At 46.4% G+C, this 23,612-nt stretch overlaps 1 protein-coding gene across 1 annotated transcript in view; it reads left to right on the top strand.

Moving 5' to 3' along the window:
* Nucleotides 1–23,612, top strand: part of SELENOI (selenoprotein I) — a 309,374-nt gene that overhangs the window by 250,797 nt on the left and 34,965 nt on the right. The window contains exon 9 of the mRNA XM_085613176.1: nucleotides 8,697–8,879. Within this exon, the coding sequence (XP_085469302.1) occupies nucleotides 8,697–8,879 (183 nt within the window). The remainder of the gene's footprint in view (nucleotides 1–8,696; nucleotides 8,880–23,612) is intronic.

Below are 23,612 nucleotides of genomic sequence, written 5' to 3' on the forward strand. Positions count from 1 at the left end.
TTAAAGGTGTATGCAGGTCTGCATATTTGTCACCTTTAGAGATTATTTTTTATTGCTCCGGGGTCCACGCACATGGGCGGGACTATTCACTAGATTATGACTATAACAGAGATACCCCTACTACAGAACTGGAGTTACAGAAAATAAACTACTCCTTCTGCCCAATACTTTTCGTCCCATGTTTTTTTTGCTAGCGATACGCTAACCTTGTAGTGCTTCCTAGCCTCGCTAATCGCTGCCCTGTCCCTATTCCTGATTGCTCTTCCCAAGCTTAACCTGGCTTCCCTGCACTGATGATTAAACCACCTAGCTGGTTTGGGTGGTTGTTTCCTATTTATCTTGCGGGACCTCAAGAAATGCGGTTTTAAAAGGGAAAAGAGCTTGTTGTGTATGTCCGTTATTTCCCTAGAACCTGGGATTACGGGGTTTGCAGCCTCCATAGCAGCGATTGCAGCATCCACCTCGGAACTTATAAAGTCCATAGATTCTGCATTCGCCAATACACTCGGCCAGTTAAGTCTGCGCATGTCATTGGCCATGGTAGGCATTAGGCCGTCACTCGATTGAGGGTTCCCTGATATGGCCATCCACCAGTTATGGGTCACACAGAGGGGATTGTGGTCACTTTCCAGTCTACCCTCGATTTTCATGTCGCATACCAGCTGCCACAAATTGAGGCTGCAAAGGACATAGTCTATCCGACTTTGGTTATGACCATTGTCTAATGTACAGGCACCTTCCCTATCGCCCTTCGTCCTCCCATTTAGGGCTCTCAACCCATGTTCCAGGCAAATGGCATTCAGTTGTAATATATCTTTCACCCACCGCTTAACAGGAGCCAGATTTAAAGTAGGAACACCCCATTGCGTATCCTCCTCTTGCCCTAGGAGATCATCCGAACTATCCAATGGTTCGAAAGTCCTATTTAGGTCACCAGCTACTACAACTTTGTTACCCAGGGACTGCGATTCCAAAAAAGTGGACAAAGCCTCTAGAATGGGTGAACTCCCAGTGGTACTGCCCCTGGCGTAGATGTTGTATATATCTATCCCTCCCCACTTTTCTGAGGCTATTCTTAGCATTTGGATGTCCTTACAACCCAGATCCACCACTTTGATTGTTATTTGAAGACATTGCCTTACCCAGATTGTAAGGCCTCCCATCGGTCGACCCCTAGCGCCTCTACTGGCCGGGATTGAAAAATTTAAGTAGCCAGGAAGAAATATAGGGTCGCAAGCCCATGTCTCCTGGAATAAACAAACTTCAAAGCCATTGACGAAATCCATCCAGTTTTGGGACATCAGCTTGCTACTCAACCCCGCGATGTTCCATGAAAAAAACTTCCCTAAACTGGGGCCGTCCATGGGTACTGCTCCTACACAGGACATCCCAAAGTCGTTTGTTAAGATTCCGTCATACCCCTCCCTCTCTCGGTTGGTATCCTCAGTGTTGTGATCAAACTCCTGGGTGCCAACAGTGCTAAGTGTAATTAGTTCCTCATTTCCAGAGTCCCCAGAAATTGGAAAACACTCCCCACATGTTTCCTCCAAAATCACAGTCTCCCAACCAGTTCTCATTTCATTTGAATCCACGTTTTTAGTCAAAACAGTTAACACAGGCTTCCCACATATATCCAAACGGGTCATACCTTCCCTACTGTTCGTGGAATAATCGGATTTTGGTCAATGAACCCACCCCGGATCTTCCCATTGTAAGGGTACAGTGAAAGGAACAAACCCTGGAGAGGGGAGATTGTTATAGCAACCGAATTCACTGGTCATACCAAATTGAACACCTGTTGGTCTTGGATAAAAGAATGTGAGATCAACAACACCAATTCCACCACTGCTTGTGCCCCAATTTTGCTTCGTAATCAGACGTGCCACCCTAGGATCTTGGAAATTAACAACTATACATTCCCCCCCCCCAAGTGCTTAGGAGTACAACCTATCCAGTCTGTCCTTCTTACTCCAATAATCAGCCCGTCCACTTCCCCGGGCAGTGGTCTATTTGCCTTTAACCAGTACATTACCTTGTTTTTTAGCATCTGGAAGGATTCTCTTTGCCCGGCCAACAAAGGTGGTACATTAGTGAGGACAGCCACGAAAGGATAAGAATCTGGGGTGAGATTCATAGGAGGTATCCTACGAGGTGCCTTTATCGGGAGGGTGTTAGGCAGGCTAATTGCAGGAGCAGCAGGACGGGATGTTGGACTACTTGGTGGTGGTTGGGAACTATTCAATACAGTGTTTTTAGTTTTGGAACTGTCTTTGTTACCCCTAACAGGAACGCCAAGACGGGGTGTTGAAATGCTTGGTGAGGGTTGGGAACCATTAGATACAGGATTGCCACTTTTGGAGCTATCTTTATTACCCATAGCCACAGTATCAGGCAGCTTGTTTTTTTTAGTGGTATTACTACTTGGACGGTCCGACAAATCTAAATTAGTCATGGGGATTTGTCCCTTCGACTGAGGCCTACTTGCAATGCTGACTACGGGGGGAGGAGGCTCAGCGATGGACACACCATTTGCCTGGCCATTTGGTTTCAGAAGATTGATGCTATCCCCCGTCCTAGGGTGGGACTTGATTAGGGATTTGGTGGAAAAAAGTTATCTAGAGTAGCCTGCTCGAAATGATCTAACCGATCAGCTAATTTTTTAACTCGTTCCTCAATAGGAGTCAGGAGAGACCTCATCAGCCTCTCCAACTCGAGGAGCAGGGGTGGAGCAGAAGATAAGGTCTCAGCCAATACCATCGCTGAGGGGTCATTCATGTTAGATACGGGACTAGCCGGAACAACTCCGTCCTTGACAATCTTAACCCCACCAGAGCCAGCCCCAATAGGCTCGCAGGAAGGGCGCAGGCATATTCCAACCTTCCTTATTTTTTTCGGATGTTTGGGAAGATAGCACTTCTTCGGGGCAGCACTTCTTTTGTTACTTGGTTTAGTTTTAACCATGTGAGTTGACACACTCGGTTGGGCAGTGGTCACCTGCCCTGTAGGTAAGCAAGTTGGTATAGTGGACGAGGTAGAAGGCAAAATGGGCACGTCGTGACCCACAGACGAGCCAGCCAACAGCTCTAGTGAAGAGGGAAAAGCATAAGGCGTTTCCAGTACAGCTGGCAGGGTTAGGGATGACCGGGGAGGAACCAATGCCGGGAAACCCTGAGGTGGCCGTTTCTCCAAAGGAATTTTAAGGAGTTCAATAGATAACCTACGCTCGGCGCGCCTCTCCGCCAAAGCGATCTCTTTGTCAATATCTTGGGTTACCCGACTAAAGTATTTGTCTAGAGGACCCAAGATGGCTGACCCCACCTCGGCCTGAGTAGAGATCTGGGCAGTGGTATTTGAAGGAGAAGACATACTTTGCAGCCAACGAGCTTTAAAAAGAACAATACTATATAAGCAAACACCAGAGATCTCTAGATACAGGGAACGTACTGTAACAAGTAGTCAGAAGGCGCAAAGAGCGGGCCCAGCCCAGCCTCCTTCAGCCCCTGACGGCCACAGACGGTCCCGCCCTTGTCCCGGGCTTCTCCCGGGACGCTCCCGCGCAGCGGAAGTAAGCACCACTGTTATAGGTCAGACGTGACACGCAGGGGGCGGGGCTGACAGGGAGAGCGGGCCAGGTGTTCTCAATCGGCCAGGCAGGGACTCCTGGGAAACGGAACACATGCAGAAACGCTCGCAGCCCTGCCCAAAAGCCCCAGCACAACACAGACTGCACAGCCTCTCCACAGATTCCCCAGCGGCAATTCCGGTGAAGCGGGACCCGTGAAGCGGGTCCGGCGAACAGTGGGCTTAGAGACAGTACAACAGGCCAAGAGTCCAGGAGCAAGGGTCCGTCAGACGCACTTTCTAATCAACATTGGATCTCTTAGCTGTATTCATACTTAAAATGAGCCATTCCCGGGTGCATTTATTTGCGATGTAACTCAAATCCAACTGTCTATCCTCCAAAAATATTTTTGGCTCAATTCTAACTATGAGACTAGATGGGGCAGCACAAGCTCAAAGGTACTCTGTCATTAACGCCCCATGTAGGGCGACTCTCACTTGACGTTTTTTAGTGTTACTTAGTTTTTCCCACTCCTCTCTAGCTGATCTTATGCTGTCAGAGGGGAATCTGGGAACAATGAAGGCCCAGATAATATTGAAGCAATTTGCTCATCTGAAAACACTTGACAATTCCGGTCCATACTTCCACTGTCCAGAATATTGCCCGCATATATATACAGGTATATCTAAAAACAGAAAATTTTTCTGTAAATTTTATGATAGACTTGCCTTGTAAAGATTGTAATAAGGAGGATTCCAATCAGATTGGTACAATTAAAGTCTCCAAAAAAGATAATACTTAAAGGCCCTCACGGCTGATATGTCGTACACAATTTAATCACAATAAGGAGCTCAAGAGGGAAAAATGTCAATCAGGTCGCCCACCACTCAAATATACCAATAAACAATAAAGACCTGATTGATAAGGGCAGAAACTAATTTCCTTTATAGGACATGGGGCGGGGGACTACTACCTCGACCCAACCACTGGTTATAAATATTTACCAGTCTTATCTAGTCCTAAATGCCCAGAGCAGTTATATTCATATGCTTGTGTTAAAACATACGTTTATCAGTCTGCTCCATGTAAACATACCCCCTACTGAAAAGGTGTATATAGACAGGCAAGAAGAATTTGCAAAAAATATGTGTAAAGGTGAGACAGTGCCTCACGTGCGCTTCCCCACTGGGGCTACTGGTAGGTTCTCACCAGTGTGCCTACGTTTTCTCATCATCTGCAACTTTATCACCCAAGAAAGAAAAACATGTCCAGTCTCAAAAGAAAGAGGTGTAAGTAGTGATTTGTGTATATCAAAGAAAGACCCCATAAAGTGCAAGAATAAAGTATTCCTCCAATTAAAATGGAGTTAAAACTCACATGTACCGAGTTCCAATTTTATTCAAAATCGTGAGCCTAATCAAAATTTTAAAACAAACTGCATGTTGTAGACCATTTTAAGCAGGGCCAACATGTTTCATTGCCTGTACTCTGTTGCGACAATTTCATCAGGGCTCGAGGTCGACACACCTCACTGGACTCCAACTTTCATTTGAAGAATGACTGATAAACAAGAGACACTAATTACCACTCCCAACTAGTTAGGAAATCCTCCATCACTTCAACAAAATCATATACTGCACAGTAGTTGGCGTATATTTCCCAGGTGGTAGCCAGCGGTGCCGGCTTTCTTCACACAGTCAAGGGGATGTGCCGATCTCTCCACAATCCAGCATCGGTGATGCACAGGTCAGATGCTTTGGGCTCTCAAGATGATACCTTGGTTTCGAGAGCGATTCGCCGATTCTACTCCCACAACCGGATCAGTGCACCGGTTCTGCTCCATGGAGACTGGAGATGCTTTGATTTCTCTTGTGCAAGTTTCTGGGTCCACTTCCAAAGAACCAGACACAGCAGCAAGGGTTGAGACTTGGATATCCCTGAGTTTCAAGTAACAGGAGGCACGCCAACAAGCTCTTGGAGATCACTTTGGTGTAAAAGCAGGGTCCAGCTCTCCTCATCAGAGTCCGAGAGCAGCAGGACAGCACAAGAGAAAAGTAGGCTTCCTGGTCCGCAGTCAGTCCTTGATGCAGCACCGCATTTCTTCTGACAGAGTCCAGTTGTATGTTCAGAAGTGACTGATTTGGTGGGGTGAGAGACCCAGTACTTCTACCCAAATGGTCCTTTGAAGTAGGGGTAACTCCAAAGAAGGGTCTTTGAAGTGCACACAGGTCCTTTGTTCCAAGCCCTGGCTCCAGATCATTAGGGGGTAAACTGCCCTTTGTGTGTTGGATATAGGACACTGTCTATTCAGGTGTAAGTGTCAGCTCCCCACTCCCTTCCTGCTTAGGAAGAGCCATCAGAATGCAGATGAGTATGCAGATACACCTACCCTTGCTGTGTTTGTGGCTGCCTAGAAGGAATGCACAAAGTGTAGCTGTCACCTACTTCTGACGTGTATTGGAGACAGACGGCAGGCACACAGAGCATTAAAAGCAGAAACGTTCACTTTCTAAAAGTAACAAATCGTGTAAAGTGACAGCTGTGGTGCACTCGGTTTGATGCTAATCAAAATAAACAAAGTATTCTTAACTAATTAATGTTGGTGTGCTCTCTCTTGGGTGGTTCCACTCTACCACCGATTCTATTCATTCATTGTATTCATTTTTAAGTTTGTTTAGTCAATATGACACATGATGACTGTACAAGCATTATTTGGAGTAACTCACATTTACTCATGCAGAGGGATTAGCACAGATCTGGTGCTACTTGTACATTGACAACAGCGTTATTTTTCTAATTCATGAGATAGTTGCATTTGTGATTGTAATTTTACAAGATGATCTACTTTTCTTATTCTTTTCATCTTCACCTTTTTAATCACGCTCCTGGTGGTTTAGGGGCTTTCATACATTCACTATTAGGCCTATATGGCCGCCGCGTTTCTTTGTTTTCTCGTTGACGTGCGAGTCCTTTCTTTATGTCTCGAGTTACAGACGCCACTCAAACTTCATAGCGTTCGCAGGTGGGACGCGATAAATATCGGCTTAACACTAGACTATACAAGGGACATTTTTTGGTGTCCTACACAGGCCAACTTTAGCAACTCAAGAAATTTATGTACAGCGTTTGTCAGTCTCAGGCCAGTGGAGGTACAGAATACTTCATTGCAGTCAGTGAACATTATATATGCGGTTTTCACAACGACTAATCTCCTTTATGGTAGTTAATGAGCACTATATATGCGTTTCTCACAATGACTAATTTCACTAGTACTAGCAGTTAATCAGTCCACTAGGAGGGTGGTGTGGTTATCTTTCTTTTTTATTTTTTCTAACTTTGTTTATTCACACGGACTTTGAAGTTTACTTCTGATAATACCATAGCAACTTTCTTAAGTTCTATTATTCACAGTTTAATTTATTCATTTAAGATCTTGCTGTTTCTTCCGGACATCTTGAGGCCAATATAGTCAGCATTTTTAATTGTGAAGTTATTTGTGTATATTCACAATGTACATGTTTGTTGTAGATTTCCCTTGAAGAAGGGTGCATGATGCACCCGAAATGCATTGGGAATGGTTCTCTTAATGACTGTCAAGAGACTATAAAGCACTTTGAAGTTTTTCATCATTTATTAATTTTGCTTCAGAATAAAAGGAAGCATTGGACAACGTTGGATGGAATAGAAGTTTTATTTGGATTGTTTGATTCACTGTGATTTAATTTATGCTTATGATGATTAGTTTTTAAAGATTCATTAACAGTGCATAATAATGGTAGTATAATGTAAACCACACTCAACGCTGAGTGTTACAGGTAGTATTCACTTTGTCTAGGACAGCCAGGCCCTAGTCTAACTCCACTTTCTAAAAGTGGCATTTCTAAAATAGTAGGGTTGAATACAACTTTACCAGTAAAGAGGATGTCTCATTACCTTTCCAAAGATATAAAACATGATGCAGCCACTCCTTTCCAATTGGGAATTACAGCAATAAGTGTTTTAAGGAATTCCAAATGTTAACCTATAAGAGAAGTAGGCCTCACAGCAGTTAAAAATAAATGTGAGTGTTAGTCACTACAATGACATGCATAACTTAAAAGTACATGCACTACTTTTTACTTACCCAGCACTCTGCCTTATGGGCTACCTAGTGTCTACCTTTGGAGTGACTTGTATGTAATAAAAGGGGCGCTTAAGAATTGGCAAGTAGTCTTAAATGGCAAGTTGAAGTGGTAGTAAACTGCACACACAGGCCCTGCAATGGACAGCCTGAGACATGCTTAAAAGGCTACTCGTGTAGGTGGCACAATCAGTGCTGCAGGCCCACTAGTAGCAATTAGGTTACAGGCCACTTTACAAGGGACTTATAAGTAATCTAAATATGCCAATTGTGCATACACCAGTGTTAACATGTTTAGGGGAGAAGCATATGCACTTTAGCACTGGTCAGCACTGGTAAAATGCTCAGAGTCCTAAGGCCAGCAAAACGATATAGCAAAAAGAGGAGGTAGGCAGGCAACAAGTTTGGGTGAAGGCTACCCAAAGGATGACAGGTTTAAGACTAATCTTCTGAAGTAAAAGTCCCAGCTATCTGTGGCGATTTGTTGTAAACCATCAGCAGTTACAGGGTCTTCGTTCCTCATCCAATGCATCAGCTGGCATCATAGATGAACAGAGTGGTTTAGGTGAAGACATGCCTACCAGAGATATCACTGTTGCAGAAAGCACAACTCCTTGGTACAGAACACCTTTTCATGTGTATGCAGATAGTATATGTACGCTTCTGATCTAGAGGGATAGTGATCATCATAGGGAAGAAGCTTCCATGGGTGACTAAAAAAAAACAAAAGTATACCCTGGAACAATACATTAAGAGATTTGAATATTCTGTGACCCACTCCAGGCAACATACATTTATTAGTGGTGCAGATACATCACATGACTCATTATCCAAGTCTAGTGACAAATCCACAGGTCAGTAATCTCTCATAAAATACAGATGAAGCTTCTTTAATATTGTGAGTGTGGATTGCACTGTTAGTAATTATGAAGCTCTGCAGATTTAAAACAGTCCCCTTGTATTGCAATTTGTTGCTGATTTTAAAACTTAACATGGTTTCTCTTCTTTTTGTAGTGCAAGCTTATAGTTTGTCAGATGAGTAACACCCGTTGCCAAGCTTTGAACTGGTTGCTTCTGCCACTGGCTCTCGTCGTCATCATCGTCCTTACAGGACTTGCCCAGAACAGCGAAACAGTTCTACTATTCGCTATAACTACTTTTATTGCTGTTGCACACATTCACTATGGAATCCAAGTGGTAAGTATACTTCAGATCTTGGTGGTAGTTTAGTCCTGTTTGTAGATGTGTGTACTTATTGATTTGTTGAGTGATAGTGTTCTTTATAGGTAAAACCAGTGGATTTGATTTTCCAAAATGTGTTCGACTCCATTTGTCCTTCCTTTCCTCAAACTGTTCATCAACTTCCATCCAAGTGTTTAGAACCAGCAAGGTGTGGCCTATATTATAGACTAACCATACAAGTTGGAATTATTGTGTAACATAATTGCAACAAGCGGCTCAAGCCAAAATCGGTTCTAAATCATCTTATTCTAATTCATTAATGTTCCTCAAAGTCCCTCTCAAAGCATTGCCATGTGCTAATACGCCCAGTCGCCGGCCTCTCATTCTCGCGAGATGTACCTCCAGTAAAAGAGAGAACCACACCGATCTTCCACCGCTTAAATCTACTTCTTTAAGGCCATTCTTTCCGGGTCTGTTAGGTTTCCTTGAGGAGGATTCCAGTCTTTTGACGTCCTCAGTCTTATTAACCACTATAATGTAGGCCAGCACCACCATGCTTCTTGCTAGCGTTCGTAAGTCTTTGGGTAGATGGACAGATGCAGCTATAGAGCCCCATGCACAGCACTTCATGGATAGATTACGTATATATGCGGCAATAACACGAGCAGTAAAATTAACATTATCTTCAAAACAAGTGTCAGTGGTCATATAATATGCTGGCATGGTAAATGCATCCAAAGTGGTAGTCATCAAATGGGTCCCTAATACACCATTTACTTGGGACGGGTATGCTCCATTTCATGCAACCTTCCATGGTACCACCTCTCTCCCCGGAGTTTCTGGTGGGTGTTCCTTGTCTGCCTCTCTGCTGCTGTTTTTTCTCCGACATCTTCAGTGCACCTCCGATCTCTATGGCGGAAAAAACAAGCATGGAAGAGCTTGCACACACACATGGGGGGGGTTGTCACCTGACCACGGGCATCAGGTTTCACAACCATCCAAGAGAAGAAAAAAAAAAGCAAAGCTCTATCCGACTCCAACCACTAGATGGCGGAATATGCACAGTATGTCAATCTAGAAGACGTCTATGCTGCAAAACTATTCTTACACGTAAGTAACTAGTTTCGTTACTTGTGACGGCGGGTATCCTCTATTTTCTGTAAGTCAAAGAAAATATTTTTCTAAAAAAAAAAGACTATTTGTAAAAACAGCAATTCATTATTAGTTTGCTATACCCGTGACTTAAACTGTACTACATGTTCACAAACCGCAAACAAAAATTGTGGGATCATATTTAGAAAATGCAACCAATACTTTTGAAGTTGGCAAGCGTTTATACACAAAAAAACATTTGCTATTCAGTTGTGAGTAAAATATAACACTTTAAGCAACAGATACGGTTTAGACTTTCATTTCACAGTAATTACTGTGCAGAAGAGCATTACACCAATAACGCATTTAAATATAAAAAAAAAGACGAAACGAAGTATGTACCCCTTTAAAGTGAAACCAAGAAAAGGAAGAAAATTAAGTAAATTGATTGTTTCTGCTGAGATAGAATGGGCACCTTGTTAATTTCACTGCATCACTAACTTTGAAATCTCCAATTTTGATTTCTACTGAACATTGGAAAAATATGACCCAATTTAAAGTATTTTTAAAACGCTCCACTTATAAAGAAAACAAAGTCCAAGACAAAATTAAAGTGGAACAGGAGCTAAGGTTGATTAAAATGGTAACTGACTTTGCCAATAAAACAAAAAATCAAGAAAATCACAATTCAAGGTGCTGCCTTCTCCCTGTTGTACCGTCTCCCTTAGCTCGTACCTCTGGCATATACTGCACGACAGCATCAATAATATCATTTGCTCATAGATACTCGCAGACATTTTCCCATGGGCCATTGAGAATAGTCTGTTATGTGACTGAGGGCTGCATTGATGACTGCCAGGCATATGCCAAGGGTGTAAGGGGGAGGTGAGATGCTAAAGTCGGCAATAGAGGAAGTTACGCATGTACATGGTGTGGACACTGATTTATTTTGAGGTTTTAATTCCATACTGCCCTCTAAATTAGCCCCCTATTCCCTAGAAGAATCATACATGACAATACTGTGTTCTGCAGTATCTGCGTTGCTATCCCCCTACAGCTCCCTAGAGTAAGCCTTCTTTGCATGCTATCGCTACCTTTGGCGAGTCAAGTGTACAATGGAATTAACGTCATTAACATATCTGGATTAAATTAAATAGAATCTTAGGCCACAATCTTCTTATGCATTTAGTCTCTTATCTGTAAACATTAGGAGGGTGTAGAAAGGTAGCGAGTGATATAAAATATACTTGATAAAGACCCCCTAACAAGGTTTGCAATTTGGTGAGGGGGGCACACACAAAGACCCAACCTCCGCCACGAGATATAGGACAAGTGGGAACGTTTTAGCTATGGCACTGTGAGACTTGACGTTTAATCCTCGCTTTGCCAAAATATACTGCTTGTGAAGCCTGTATTTAAAGCCTGGGCCGGTGCCACTGTACAGTGACGTTTCTTTAGTGAGAGTAGACCCCGAGTCTCACCATCAAAACCACTCACACCCTAGTTATTGAGTACTGGACAAGATGCTAAGTATGGAACCAGAAGGCATTTTTTATTAATCGTGGCCTCCACTTGTGACACATTGTGCTCTCTCGAATAATTACTTTGAGCATAGGCCACAAACAGGCTTATGGCTAAGCTTTCCTTCCCCTTAGGCCTTAGCGCCATGAAATCTTTTTGGTACACATCCTCTTTATAAATATGTTTTAACATAACATTTCTCTGCTTCTTTTAATTTTTTTGATCTGATATAGGAAAAACCTACATCAAACTAAGCACTGGTAATAAATATGTGATAAGAAAACAGGACTGTAATCCACAGTCATTTGATTTTACCCACGCCGGAGAACATTCTATCTTAAAATTCAATCATTAACGTATGGTGTAGTAAGAAAGTTATGAATCTTGAAACCAGGAGATCTGCACTGTGGTGGCCGTACTCCTGCTTCAACAAATTGTTTGCTGGTGGTCACATCATATACTTCCTATGGCGGAGTCCCTTTAATTTCTAATGTGAGAGAGGTGAGTGAGCCACTGAAGGCTCGAGCCAAGCTTGAGCCAGATGCCTGGCATCAGTCCCGGCTTCCACACTGGAACAAATTGTGTGGCCCTGGGCATTGTTTGATTTCACTGTGCCTGTTCTTTCTTCAAATAACAAATGGGAACAGCTTCAATACATGAGTTTAGTATGTGCGCTGTACAAAACCTCTTGTGTTTGATTTAATAGACTATAATGTTGTTTCATGTATAACAACAGCTAAGGCCACACAGTTGTGTTTTTTTTTTTTTGTTTTATCTTACGGAGTTTTATATAGCGCGAACTTGACCTGAAGGTATCGGGCATCAGACCGCTTTACATAGCACCAGTTGTGTTACATGAGGACACATTCATTTTTGTTAGGCACGGGTTGATTGTTATTTGCCCAGAATCACAGGATGTTCAGCGTCATTGCCAAGACTCGAACCCAGTTCCCCAGATTCAAAGTCGACCGCCCTAGCCGTTAGGCAAACTCCTCTCCCCGCAGTTCATGTTTGAACATTTTTAATATAGGCCTCTTAATGCAGAGGTGTAATCTGATGTACGAGGACAAAACAATCTGCATGTTAGGTACATACATTTTGAGTTTGACAAGACTTTAGTGTATATTTACATATTTGTTGTACATGGTCTTTAAAAATAAAGAATTTCCTAAAGATTCGTGGTGGAGGGCACCTTCCTTTCTTCTTTTCCTTTACTTAAGTTAACCTGTAAATAAATGCTTTCCCATTTAACAGCTCTCTGAATGTTGGTACTCAGTCAAGTAAGCAGCAGCTCAGTACTGCTGTTCACCAGGGTGCTGCTTGTTAAAGGTCAGCTGCGCCACAAGCCGAGGACTTCTCTTGAGTATCTGTGCTAACTTACACTTCTAAAAAACACACACCATCATCATATAGCAATTGACAAAGCATCATATGGCCATTTTTCACAGCACCACACTTGACCACACTACAACCATTATCTTCACATAAACAGTACTGTACACTCCCACACTTTTAATCAAACAACCACAAACCTGCAATCATATGCTCACACACACAACCTCAAAATCTTTCACAATTATTCTATTAAACTGGCAATTTTAAAATATGTCTAGACTTATTTAAACATTGCAGTTAAGTTCTGTTACTGTTTTAAAAATGTCATCAAATACATGGTTGCCAAACATTCTGTTGTGGTCAACCAGGCCTTACTAACGTGTAAACGTATCCACAGTGTGATTATTAGAAATGGGGGTGGGGATTTGGAAGAATATTTGGAGGCCCTCTTTGACACCTTCTCCCAGCCAGAATATAAATGCCAAAAGATATTAGTTATGGCCCATTACAGAGCAGCTTACTGCTGCTTATGTTTTTGCTGCTGAAACCAATGCACTTGTCAGCATAATGCTTCTTTTGGCCAGTGGCTGTCCCTCCCCCTTTTCCTGGGGTCACTTGAGGCACTCCTAGGGGGGCCCACCCCACAGTTTGAAGACCCCTGGATTAAGGAGTTTCACGAGGCGATGATGTGCTCATTTGCACAACCGACACCTCTTAACTGGACTCCGGCTGGCGAGTCCTCCTTCGGCGCCAGTTGCGCCCTTTGAATCTGCACCAAGTTTCCTACCAACTCCGGTACCAAGCCCTTTTCCGGTGCCACACTCCGATGCCAATGCCTACTTCCCTGGAGGATGACAGCTGACCCCCCTTGTGCTTTCCAGGTCAGAGATGTCATCACGCCAACCTTGTCTGACACCACTTATTATTCTCCACGCGGGTAATCTATCTTGCATGGATGCCGTTTCCCTAACCCACAGCAGGTGCAGTGTATTCATGACACATTCAGTACTGGCCCTGACAATGGCAGGGGATGACGTTGCTCAGACGTATCAGGACAACACGTTATGATGGCCTCCAAGAGGCCAGTAGTCTGGATGCTTCTCTGAACACGGTCTTATTCTGCCCCTCAACACTGGGCCCCCAACCCTGCTGCACACAAGGAGTCAACACTAATGGGCTGACTGAGTTCCTCCACCCTGGTCAAACATCTTCAGAGCCCCTCCTTATAATGAGGAGTTGATTGATATTCTCTTGGGGACATCGGCCAAGCCCTGCTCTGTAGCCCTGGCAGCTGCCAGAATGCCCGCTGTCACTATCCTGCCCCTGGGGACCCTGACTTTCTTACTAACATCCATCCCCTGGTGGTGCAGGCTTCGGCCAGTAAAGTCAACACACATGTGTGTTCCCTTACCTCCATTCAGATAGGAAATTGAAAAGGATTGATGCTTTTGAATGCAGTGTTTTCTCTTCCAACAGTCTCGCCCTGCTTTCAGTGATACCACATGACTCTTGGACCGCTGCCATGCTTTATTGTGACCATATAGGATGGCTGTGACACAACTAAATTCACAATTCACTGTGGTCTTAACACTGTTTACTGACACATTGGCAGAACTGTTGGTACCAGTGTTGCCATCTGAAGACATGCTTGTATGTGGTCGACTGGTTTTGTGTCTGATTTCTGTAGGAAAGTAGGATCTGCGTCTTATGGTTACCCCCACTTTTTGCTTGATGTGATACTGTTTTTGACAAGTCTGACTGGGGTCCTGCTAATCGGGACCCCAGTCTGTCTGCTTTCTCCCTACATTGTTGTGTTCAGTACTTGGGTACATCCCAGATTGGATACTGGGGTACCCTTATACGTCCCTAGTATATAGTACCCATTTACCCAGGGCATAGATACCCCAGAGGTCTCCCATGGGCTGCAGCAAGTATAATGCCACCCATGAGAGACCATTTAAAATGGAACTACAGGCCTGCCATTGCAGCCTGTGTAGGTTGGTGCATGCACCACTCACTAAAGATATAGGTTTGCTATATCTAAGGGTCACTGTGCTTATAACTTATAAGTCACCCCTCTAGCAGGCCTTTACAATCCTGAGGGCAGGGTGCTTGGTTCTAAGTGAGAGGGTGCCCCTGCATGATGAGGACACCCCTGCAGTTAGAGTCCATTCTCCCGGGTTGTCAGTGAAGCAGCCATATACTATAGAGGGGCATTGCGTGACCATCTCAAACGGCTGCAACAAATCCTATCATGTTTGATATCAAACATGTTGGAATCCTACCTCCCACACCGTAAACGGTGTAGGAGGTATGATTCCAAGCACTGAAAGAGCCCTCCCTTAGGCTCTTGGTGTTCCCAGTACCAGCCTTCTTGTCCCGAACAGCACAAAATGGTTGCCGCAGACCAGAGACACATTTCTGCCCTCCTGCTGCTGAGCCAAGCTCGAGCAGGGGAAGGCAGAACAATAGGCATCCTGTCACAGGACAGGATTTAGTGTATTAGGGCTGGGTGGGTGCGCTTGCCAGCGCCTGTAAGTCTGCATGAGGTGCACATTTGGTGTCCATGTGCATAGTCCAGTTCAAATCAGTCCTGGGAGCCTTTGTCTCCCGCTCTGGTGCGAAACTGGACAAAGGACAATGAAGTAACCTCTCCCCTGTCAAGACCCTCCCCTGGGAGGGTCCCCTGAATTTTCCCACATCTCTCCTTAGGGTACTTAAGGGCTTACCTAGGTGTAGTTCCCTAGATTCGTCTGGGACAAGATTCCGAACTGAAACCACTGCACTTTTACCGTCTAGGCACTCTGGACTGCTGACCGGTCTGCTTATCCCGAGCTCCTGCAGACTCCGAAGGGTTCAACAACCCAGGTCGTGGTTACCTACGTCTTCCGAGGACCGAGTTGCCCTCTCACCAAATCTGAGGTCAGAATCCCTTGTGGGGGCTGCATTAACCAAACCCCTGTGCACTGCATACTTTTGCAAGTGCATATGCTTGTTGGCAACTTTGCGACAAGTGCCTTGGGCTCCAAGTAGCCCAAGCGTCCAGCAACTTCTTCCACCAAGATCTTCAGCCACATTGCCTCGTGGGCACCGTGGCCTGCTCCTTTAGGTGAGCTGCTCGAGGTCATCTCGCGATCCCTGTGCCTCCGGCCTGTGGGTCCAATTGAGGGTCAGCTTTGTTTTCCTTGGGCTCCCCTGATTGCTCGGGGCCTGCCCAGACTCCCCTGCTTGTGGTGAGTCTCCTGGATCTTGTTTGCCCCAACCGCGCACCTTCTTGATTTCCTGCGTGGTGTGCATTTGCAAAGGCTTGTTGGTGCTCCCGCCAGCCACCGAACCCTCTGCACTCAACATCCTTTGTGGGACAGCTCGTATCCAGGGCTTGGTCCTCCTCAGAGTCCCCTGGTCCTCGCAGCTGCAGAGTCAATGTCACCGTCATCCTTCCTGAAGCACCAGACATCGGAGGGCATCCGTCTTCCAAGTCTCCTGGTCACTCCCGAGTGACATAGACACTGTCCCCTCTGCTTGTAGGTACTCCTCGTCAAGAATCCATGTTTGGATTCCTCTGTACACTTTCTCCCCTTCCAGCAGCGGCACTTTCCTGAAGTCCTCCATTGGGTTCAACGGCAGTTTCCGATGCCACTTAACACCTATGCACCCGGCTTCCCTTGGATAGGTAACTTGGGTACCACGGTATCCACAGGTGGGGTGGCTCTCCAACCTTCTGTCTTCCACGGGGTTTCTTCAGGGTCCACTGTAAGGGTCCCTAATCTTTAAAATTCCAGCCGCTACTTGCACATATACTTGAATGGAGCACGCAGTCGTGTTCACACACTGCACACGCTCTCCGTGGGGCCCCTATCTACTTACCTTGGGTAATTCTGTGGGTCTCCAGCAATTCAACGTCCTCTCGACATTGTCCTGACTCGAGTTGTGGTTCTTATACCACCTTCTTAGTATATGGTTTGGTCCCCCCCTGGAACCCACTGTGTATTAGTGCTAATAACTGTGATTTCTTTGCTTAAGTATTGTGTGCTTTGTGTCTATCTCTGTGTAGGAGACACTGTAACGCACTAGATAGTGTATATAATAAATACATATTTTTGTAAATACTTTGTGTGGTTTTTTCATTTAATCTATACTATAAGATTGCATTCTGGTAAAACAAGCTGCTTTACACTCCTTCAAGACTAAGACTGAAGGATGCTCTCCCCACCTACCACTTGGATAGCTTTCTAAGGTTGTCTGAGACCTCCTAAATCACCATAAGGGTTGTCTGGACTGATGCAAGGTGCCCACTTACATTAGTGGACATCATATACCTGGCCAGCTTCTCACAATTTCCTGTTATGCATCCTGGATATGCATGCACTTTGATAGTTCCTAACTCTGGGGACGAGGCCGATTCTGTGCTTGAATGTTTCAAGGATAGCAGAACCACTGCCCACTTCCTTTGGCTGTCTGCCGCTCCACCTCAGCTGTCTTCCCACTTTTGCCCTTTCCGTGGCGTTGGCAGGGGATTTCAGGATTGCCAGTAGATGCTGCCATTTCAGCAGCCATCTCATCCTTTTCATGGCCGCGTCCAGGGGGGGTCCCACAGAACACATGGACAATGGGGCAAGGTGCATCCCAGGTTCCGTCCCTCTGGCTTTCGTGGCCCCCAAGCCTTTTTGACATGTCCTTACCAAGACACTTCCACCCAGTCAAAGGCAGTATCGAACACTTTCTTCCAGGGTGGCGGGCCATCACCTCTTACAACTGGGTACTACAAATCAGTCAGCTGGGTTATGCCCTTCCATTCCTGGATACCCCACTGCCCTTGCCATCATCTCAAGTACGGCTGGTGGAAGACCATCTTTCCCTTTTATCAAAGAAAGAGAAGGCTCTTTTGGCCATAGTAGCCGTAGAGAGTATACCAGCATCAGCAGTAGGGTTTTTATTCCAACTAGTTTCTGGTGCCAAAAAGGATGGAGGTCCCCGTCCCATAGTGGATCTTCGCTCTCAATGCCTTCCTGCAGAAGGACAAATTCAGAATGCTCACCTTAGCCCAGGTCTTATCTGCCCTTGACTCCAGAGACTGGATGGTAGTGTTGGACCTCAGGAGCAGGGGCGTGACACAGGCCCCTGCAAACCCCACGGTGCGGGGGGGGGGCCCACGCTCCAGGGGCCCCCTCCGCGACTGCGCAGACAGCAACCTTACGTTACGCTCGCGCAAGCCAGCCGCCCGCCTCATCATAAATTACATGGTGCGCGGCCGCGTCTGTGCCTATCTTCACTTTTGTGGTGGATACGAAGGACAAAATAAACGTAACATGCAACGAGCATCTCTTCTCAGTGTGTAGGTAACATCTCAACCGCTAGGATACATTGAAGAATACAAAAAAATGTATATTGACTCTTGGACCCAGTCGGAGCCCCAAAACGCATGACCCAGAGAGAAGGTAGGAAAATATGAACTTTTAGACCTTTCAAAAGGGCCTGCTGCTCGGCACCCTTTAACTGAAGCTGTTCTGTGCTGTGTTTGCGATCCCTTAAGGGGGACGCGGTCACGTCACCCCTTTCAGCTCGTGCACAATTAATTAACTCTTTTCGGTGCAGTATTGGAGTAAAGGCCGTCTTCTCCAGTATTGGGGTGTCTTTCATAGATTCACATGCTTGAATATTCCCCGTCGTCGGAGTGGGAGTCCCACGGTAAATAATATAGCAATATATATAGCCATAATATACATATATATATATACATATACATAAGTAATCCTATAAAAACAGAGATATAAGTAAGTAATAACATCAAGAATGTCCCTATATGAAATTTCCATAGAGATACATGGAAAGAGAAAAAAGACATTCGTAGTCTATCTCTGTCATTATGTTAGTCCAAACTACGGCCAATCAGGCGCCAGCTCCTCTCTAGAACCTTCTCCTCAGAGCTTCTCACCTCAGATTTTCTACCGCACGTCGTGTGACAGGAAGTCTCCCTGAGCTCTGCTCAGTTTTTTCAGTCAGAATGTCTTCCAGTAAGAAATCTTTGTTTAGACCATGTTCTTCATGTGGAAAGCTGCGTCTATTTTCTGAGGACCCACACAGTAAGTGTATGTTCGAGGCATATGAGCTGCAGATTGTACACTTAGCATAGATCGCCATCTGGTGTTGGGCCCGGATGTTTGCAGTTTGTTTTTCTTCTTGGACAGTCTTTGGAAGTCACGAGTTTGGTGACTCCTCCTTCGGTCCGTACTGCGCATGGGCTTCGGCTCCATCCTCAGATTGTTTTTTTCCGCCATCGGGCTCGGATGTGATACTTCGTGCTCCGGCTTCGAACTTCTACGGTTCCAGCCTCGACGGAAAATCCTCGTATCTTCGAGTTTCTTCATCATCATCTTCATCTCTCGAAGCGGCACTTTTCTCCATCCCGTACATCGGCACCGGCCTTCGGGCCCTCCTCGACTTCGGTCCCGGCCGATGGAAAGGACTCCGTTCAAAAAGTGCCCAAAATGTGGGTCTAAATTTCCCCACACCGACCTCCATCAGGTGTGTAATCTTTGCCTCTCCCCAGAACACGAGGCCAGAGACTGCCCCGCCTGTAAGTCTTTTCGATCGAAGAAAACCATCCGGGATCGAAAAGCTCGACGCACCATGGCGCACTCATCGTCTGCAGCTCCACCGGACATTTTCGGAGACGGCGCCGAAGCTTCGGGGCAAACCGCACCGAGCAGGAAGAAGACGTCGTCAGCGCTTCCGAAGCCGACGACTCCGACGTGGAGGACATCACACCGGCGCAGCGGGCCGTGAGTACTGTGCCCCCTCCCACCCCCGCGCCCAAAACCAAAGAGACTCAGGTTACTCCCTCGCCTGCCGGCCTGGGCAAAACCAAGACCAAAGCTTCGATCACCCCCCCTTCGGGCTCGGTGTCGAAGCATCCAAAGTCTCACGGCAGCTCGGGATCGAGCCAGCCGACGCCCGGTGCCGAAAAACAGCATCCGGCACCGAAGAAAGCAATATCCAGCTCGACTCCGAAGCCACCGGTGCCGAAGCCTGGACTCTCGGTGCCGACCAAACACAAACATAAATCTGTCGGCACCGACGCTCCGACGCCGAAAACTCCTTCGACGCCGAAAAAACAGGAGGCCCCAAAAAAGCATGGCGCACACAAACCATCGAAGCCCTCGGCTCCGAAATCACCGGTGCCGACGGACGATTCGACGCCACTGGCTCTGTTTACACCAGACCCTCTACAAAAGACTCTGTCCAAAGATCCAAAGACTGGACTATTGACTTTAATTATCAAGAAAAGACGCCTTGATACTCCGGCTCCTCCTCCACCACCCAAAAGGAAAGACTCTGCTACTTCACCCCTCAGAGTGCCCTTCCCACTACCGCCTCCCCTACCTCCTCCACCACCTCCACCCCCTCCCCCTCCCGGACAATTACCCGGCGGACGCCCCAGTGGATCCCACTCCACCAGGGACCCCAGACCCATGGGAGGATTACAATAACCCTGATATACCAGATATACCTCAGGACGACCTATACCCATCCAGGCCGTCTCCTCCAGAGGACTCCTTAGGGTTTCATCATTTAGTGCAGAGAGCAGCACACTATCATGGGGTGGACATGCACAGTGAACCAGTGGAAGAAGACTTCCTACTGGATACATTTGACATACAAGACAAATCTACTTCTATCTTACCCATGCTTAAGGGCGTCACCAAGCACGCTACAGAGGTGTTCAAAGACCCTGTCAGGGCCAGAGTACTGAACCCTAGAATAGAGAAGAAGTACAAAGCGGCACCCACAGACCCTGCATACATTAAGGGCCCTGCTCCCCTAGATTCCCTAGTTGTCTCCACAGCTAGAAAGCGGGCTAACTCCCAATCCTCAGGAGAAGCCCCACCGCCAGACAAGGAATCTAAACTTCTGGACGCGTCTGGTAAACGCACCGCCTCCCAAGCTGCAAACATGTGGCGCATTGCAAACACACAAGCACTGCTTGCGCGATATGACAGAGCACACTATGACGAACTAGAGGCTCTTATGCAGCACCTTCCAGAAAAACACAAGCGCAAGGCTCATGACCTGATAGAGGAGGGTAAACTAATTACAAACACCTCCATTAAGTGTGCCCTCGATGCAGCCGACACTGCTTCTAGAGCCATAAATACAAGTGTCCTGCTTCGTCGTCATGCCTGGCTCAGGATCTCAGGTTTCAAGCCTGAAGTCCAGGCGTCCATACTAAATCACCCCTTTGACCAACAAACTCTCTTTGGGCCAAAGGTAGACGAAGCGTTGGAAAAGATGAAAAAGGACACGGACACAGCAAAGTCTATGGGGGCACTCCAAACACAAGCCTCTAAACGTTCCTTTCGACGCTCGTCCTTTCGTGGCAGAGGCTCCTCCACCGATAACGCCTCTACCTCCTACAAGTCCCCTCCTCAAAATACCTTTTCAAAGGGCAATCAAAGGGGCGGTTACAGAGGCAACAACAATAAGGGCAGGGGCAAAACCAACAACACCCGTTCTGCCACCCCACCCACACAATGACTCCCCTCAGACCATCCCACTCCGGTCGGGGGCAGACTACAAGACTTTATCCACACATGGGAGTCCATAACATCGGACAAATGGGTGACCCAAATCATTCGGTCAGGGTACTGTCTCGAACTAACATCTACCCCACCCAATATCCCACCAAGGCACCGTCCAATGTCTCAAGAACATTCCACACTGCTCAAACAAGAGGTACTCTCACTCCTCCAAAAACACGCTATAGAGCAGGTCCCCGTCAATCAACAAAATCTAGGGGTCTACTCCCTATATTTCTTAATACCAAAGAAAGACGGGACCCTCAGACCCATTCTCGACCTCCGGCCTCTAAATGCCTACATACATTCAGACCATTTTCACATGGTCACCCTACAGCAAGTCCTCCCACTCCTCTGCCAGGGAGACTTTCTCACAACCTTGGATCTGAAAGATGCATACTTTCACATTCCAATACACCCCTCTCACAGGAAATACCTCAGGTTCGTGGTGGACGGGCAACATTACCAATTCACGGTTCTCCCCTTCGGGGTCACCACCGCACCACGGGTGTTTACCAAATGCCTAGCAGTAGTAGCAGTACACCTCAGACGTCAACACATTCACGTCTTCCCTTACCTAGACGACTGGCTGATAAAAGCCGCGTCCTACGACCAATGTGTGCAACATACAAACAGCACCATCCAACTGCTCCACCAGCTAGGCTTCACGGTGAACTACCAAAAGTCCCACCTCATACCATCTCACACAAAGCAATATCTCGGGGCCACTATAGACACCTCCAAGGGTATTGCCTATCCAAACTCAGCCAGAATCACAAGCATTCAAGCCTTACGCAAAACATTCCTTCCTCAACACTCTCTTCCAGCAAGAGTGTTTATGAAGCTCATAGGAATGATGGCGTCTTGCATCTTCATAGTGCCCCATGCAAGACTCCACATGCGTCCACTTCAAGAGTGCCTAGCACAACAGTGGAACCAGGCCCAGGGTCAGCTGACGGATCTGGTGTTGGTGGACGGCCGCACACATCACTCTCTGCAGTGGTGGAACACCACAAACCTTTCCAAAGGGCGGCCGTTCCTGGACCCGGTTCCTCAGGTGATTCTAACAGCGGACGCATCGCTCTCCGGCTGGGGAGCGCACCTCCTACACCTCACCATGCAAGGTCTATGGACGCCACAGCAAAAATCGCTCCACATCAACCATCTGGAGCTCTTGGCGATCTTTCTAGCCCTAAAATCTTTCCAAAAACAGATTTCGGGCAAAGCAGTCCTCATTCGCACAGACAATATGACTGCGATGTATTATATACAAAAACAGGGGGGGACACACACTCCCCAGCTCTCCCGCTTAGCCCAGAGCATATGGAGATGGGCAATTCCCCAAAACATCTTTCTCCTGGCACAGCACGTTCCAGGCGTACAAAACACCATGGCAGATCTGCTCAGCAGACAAACACAACAACTACACGAATGGGAACTGCATCCACAAGTTCTTCACCCATTCTTCCAACAGTGGGGGCATCCTCAGATAGACCTCTTCGCCACCCACGAAAACAAAAAATGCCCAAGCTTCGCCGCCAGATACCCACACCCATTGTCCAAGGGCAATGCGATATGGATGAACTGGTCAGGCAGATTTGCATACGCCTTTCCACCTCTCCCACTAATTCCATTAGTGGTCAGGAAGCTACAACAGCACTCCCTCACACTCATTCTGGTAGCTCCGACGTGGGCCAGGCAGCCGTGGTACACCACGCTACTACAACTGTCAGTGGTACCACATCAAAAACTGCATCTATCCCCATGCCTCCTAACCCAGAACCATGGAGAAATCAGGCACCCGGACCCAGCTCAGCTCAACCTGGCGATCTGGCTCCTGAAATCCTAGAATTCGGATACCTTAACCTTCCCCCTGATTGCATGAACATCATCATGGAAGCCAGACGTCCTACCACTAGAGCATGCTATGCCGCAAAGTGGAAAAGATTTGTAATTTACTGCCGTAACAATACAATCAACCCTCTAGATGCATCCATACAGCACATCATATGCTATCTGCTCCATCTTCACAGGTGTAACCTGGCATATTCATCCATACGCCTACACCTAGCAGCGATCGCTGCTTATCTACAAAACAGACAGCATTTATCACTCTTCAGAGTGCCCGCTATTAAAGCCTTCATGGAAGGCCTTAAACGAGTAATTCCTCCCAGGGCACCACCTTCCCCTGTATGGAATCTAAATTTAGTTCTTACACGACTAA

Source organism: Triturus cristatus, chromosome 6, assembly GCF_964204655.1.
Source record: "Triturus cristatus chromosome 6, aTriCri1.1, whole genome shotgun sequence".
NCBI lineage: Eukaryota > Metazoa > Chordata > Amphibia > Caudata > Salamandridae > Triturus > Triturus cristatus.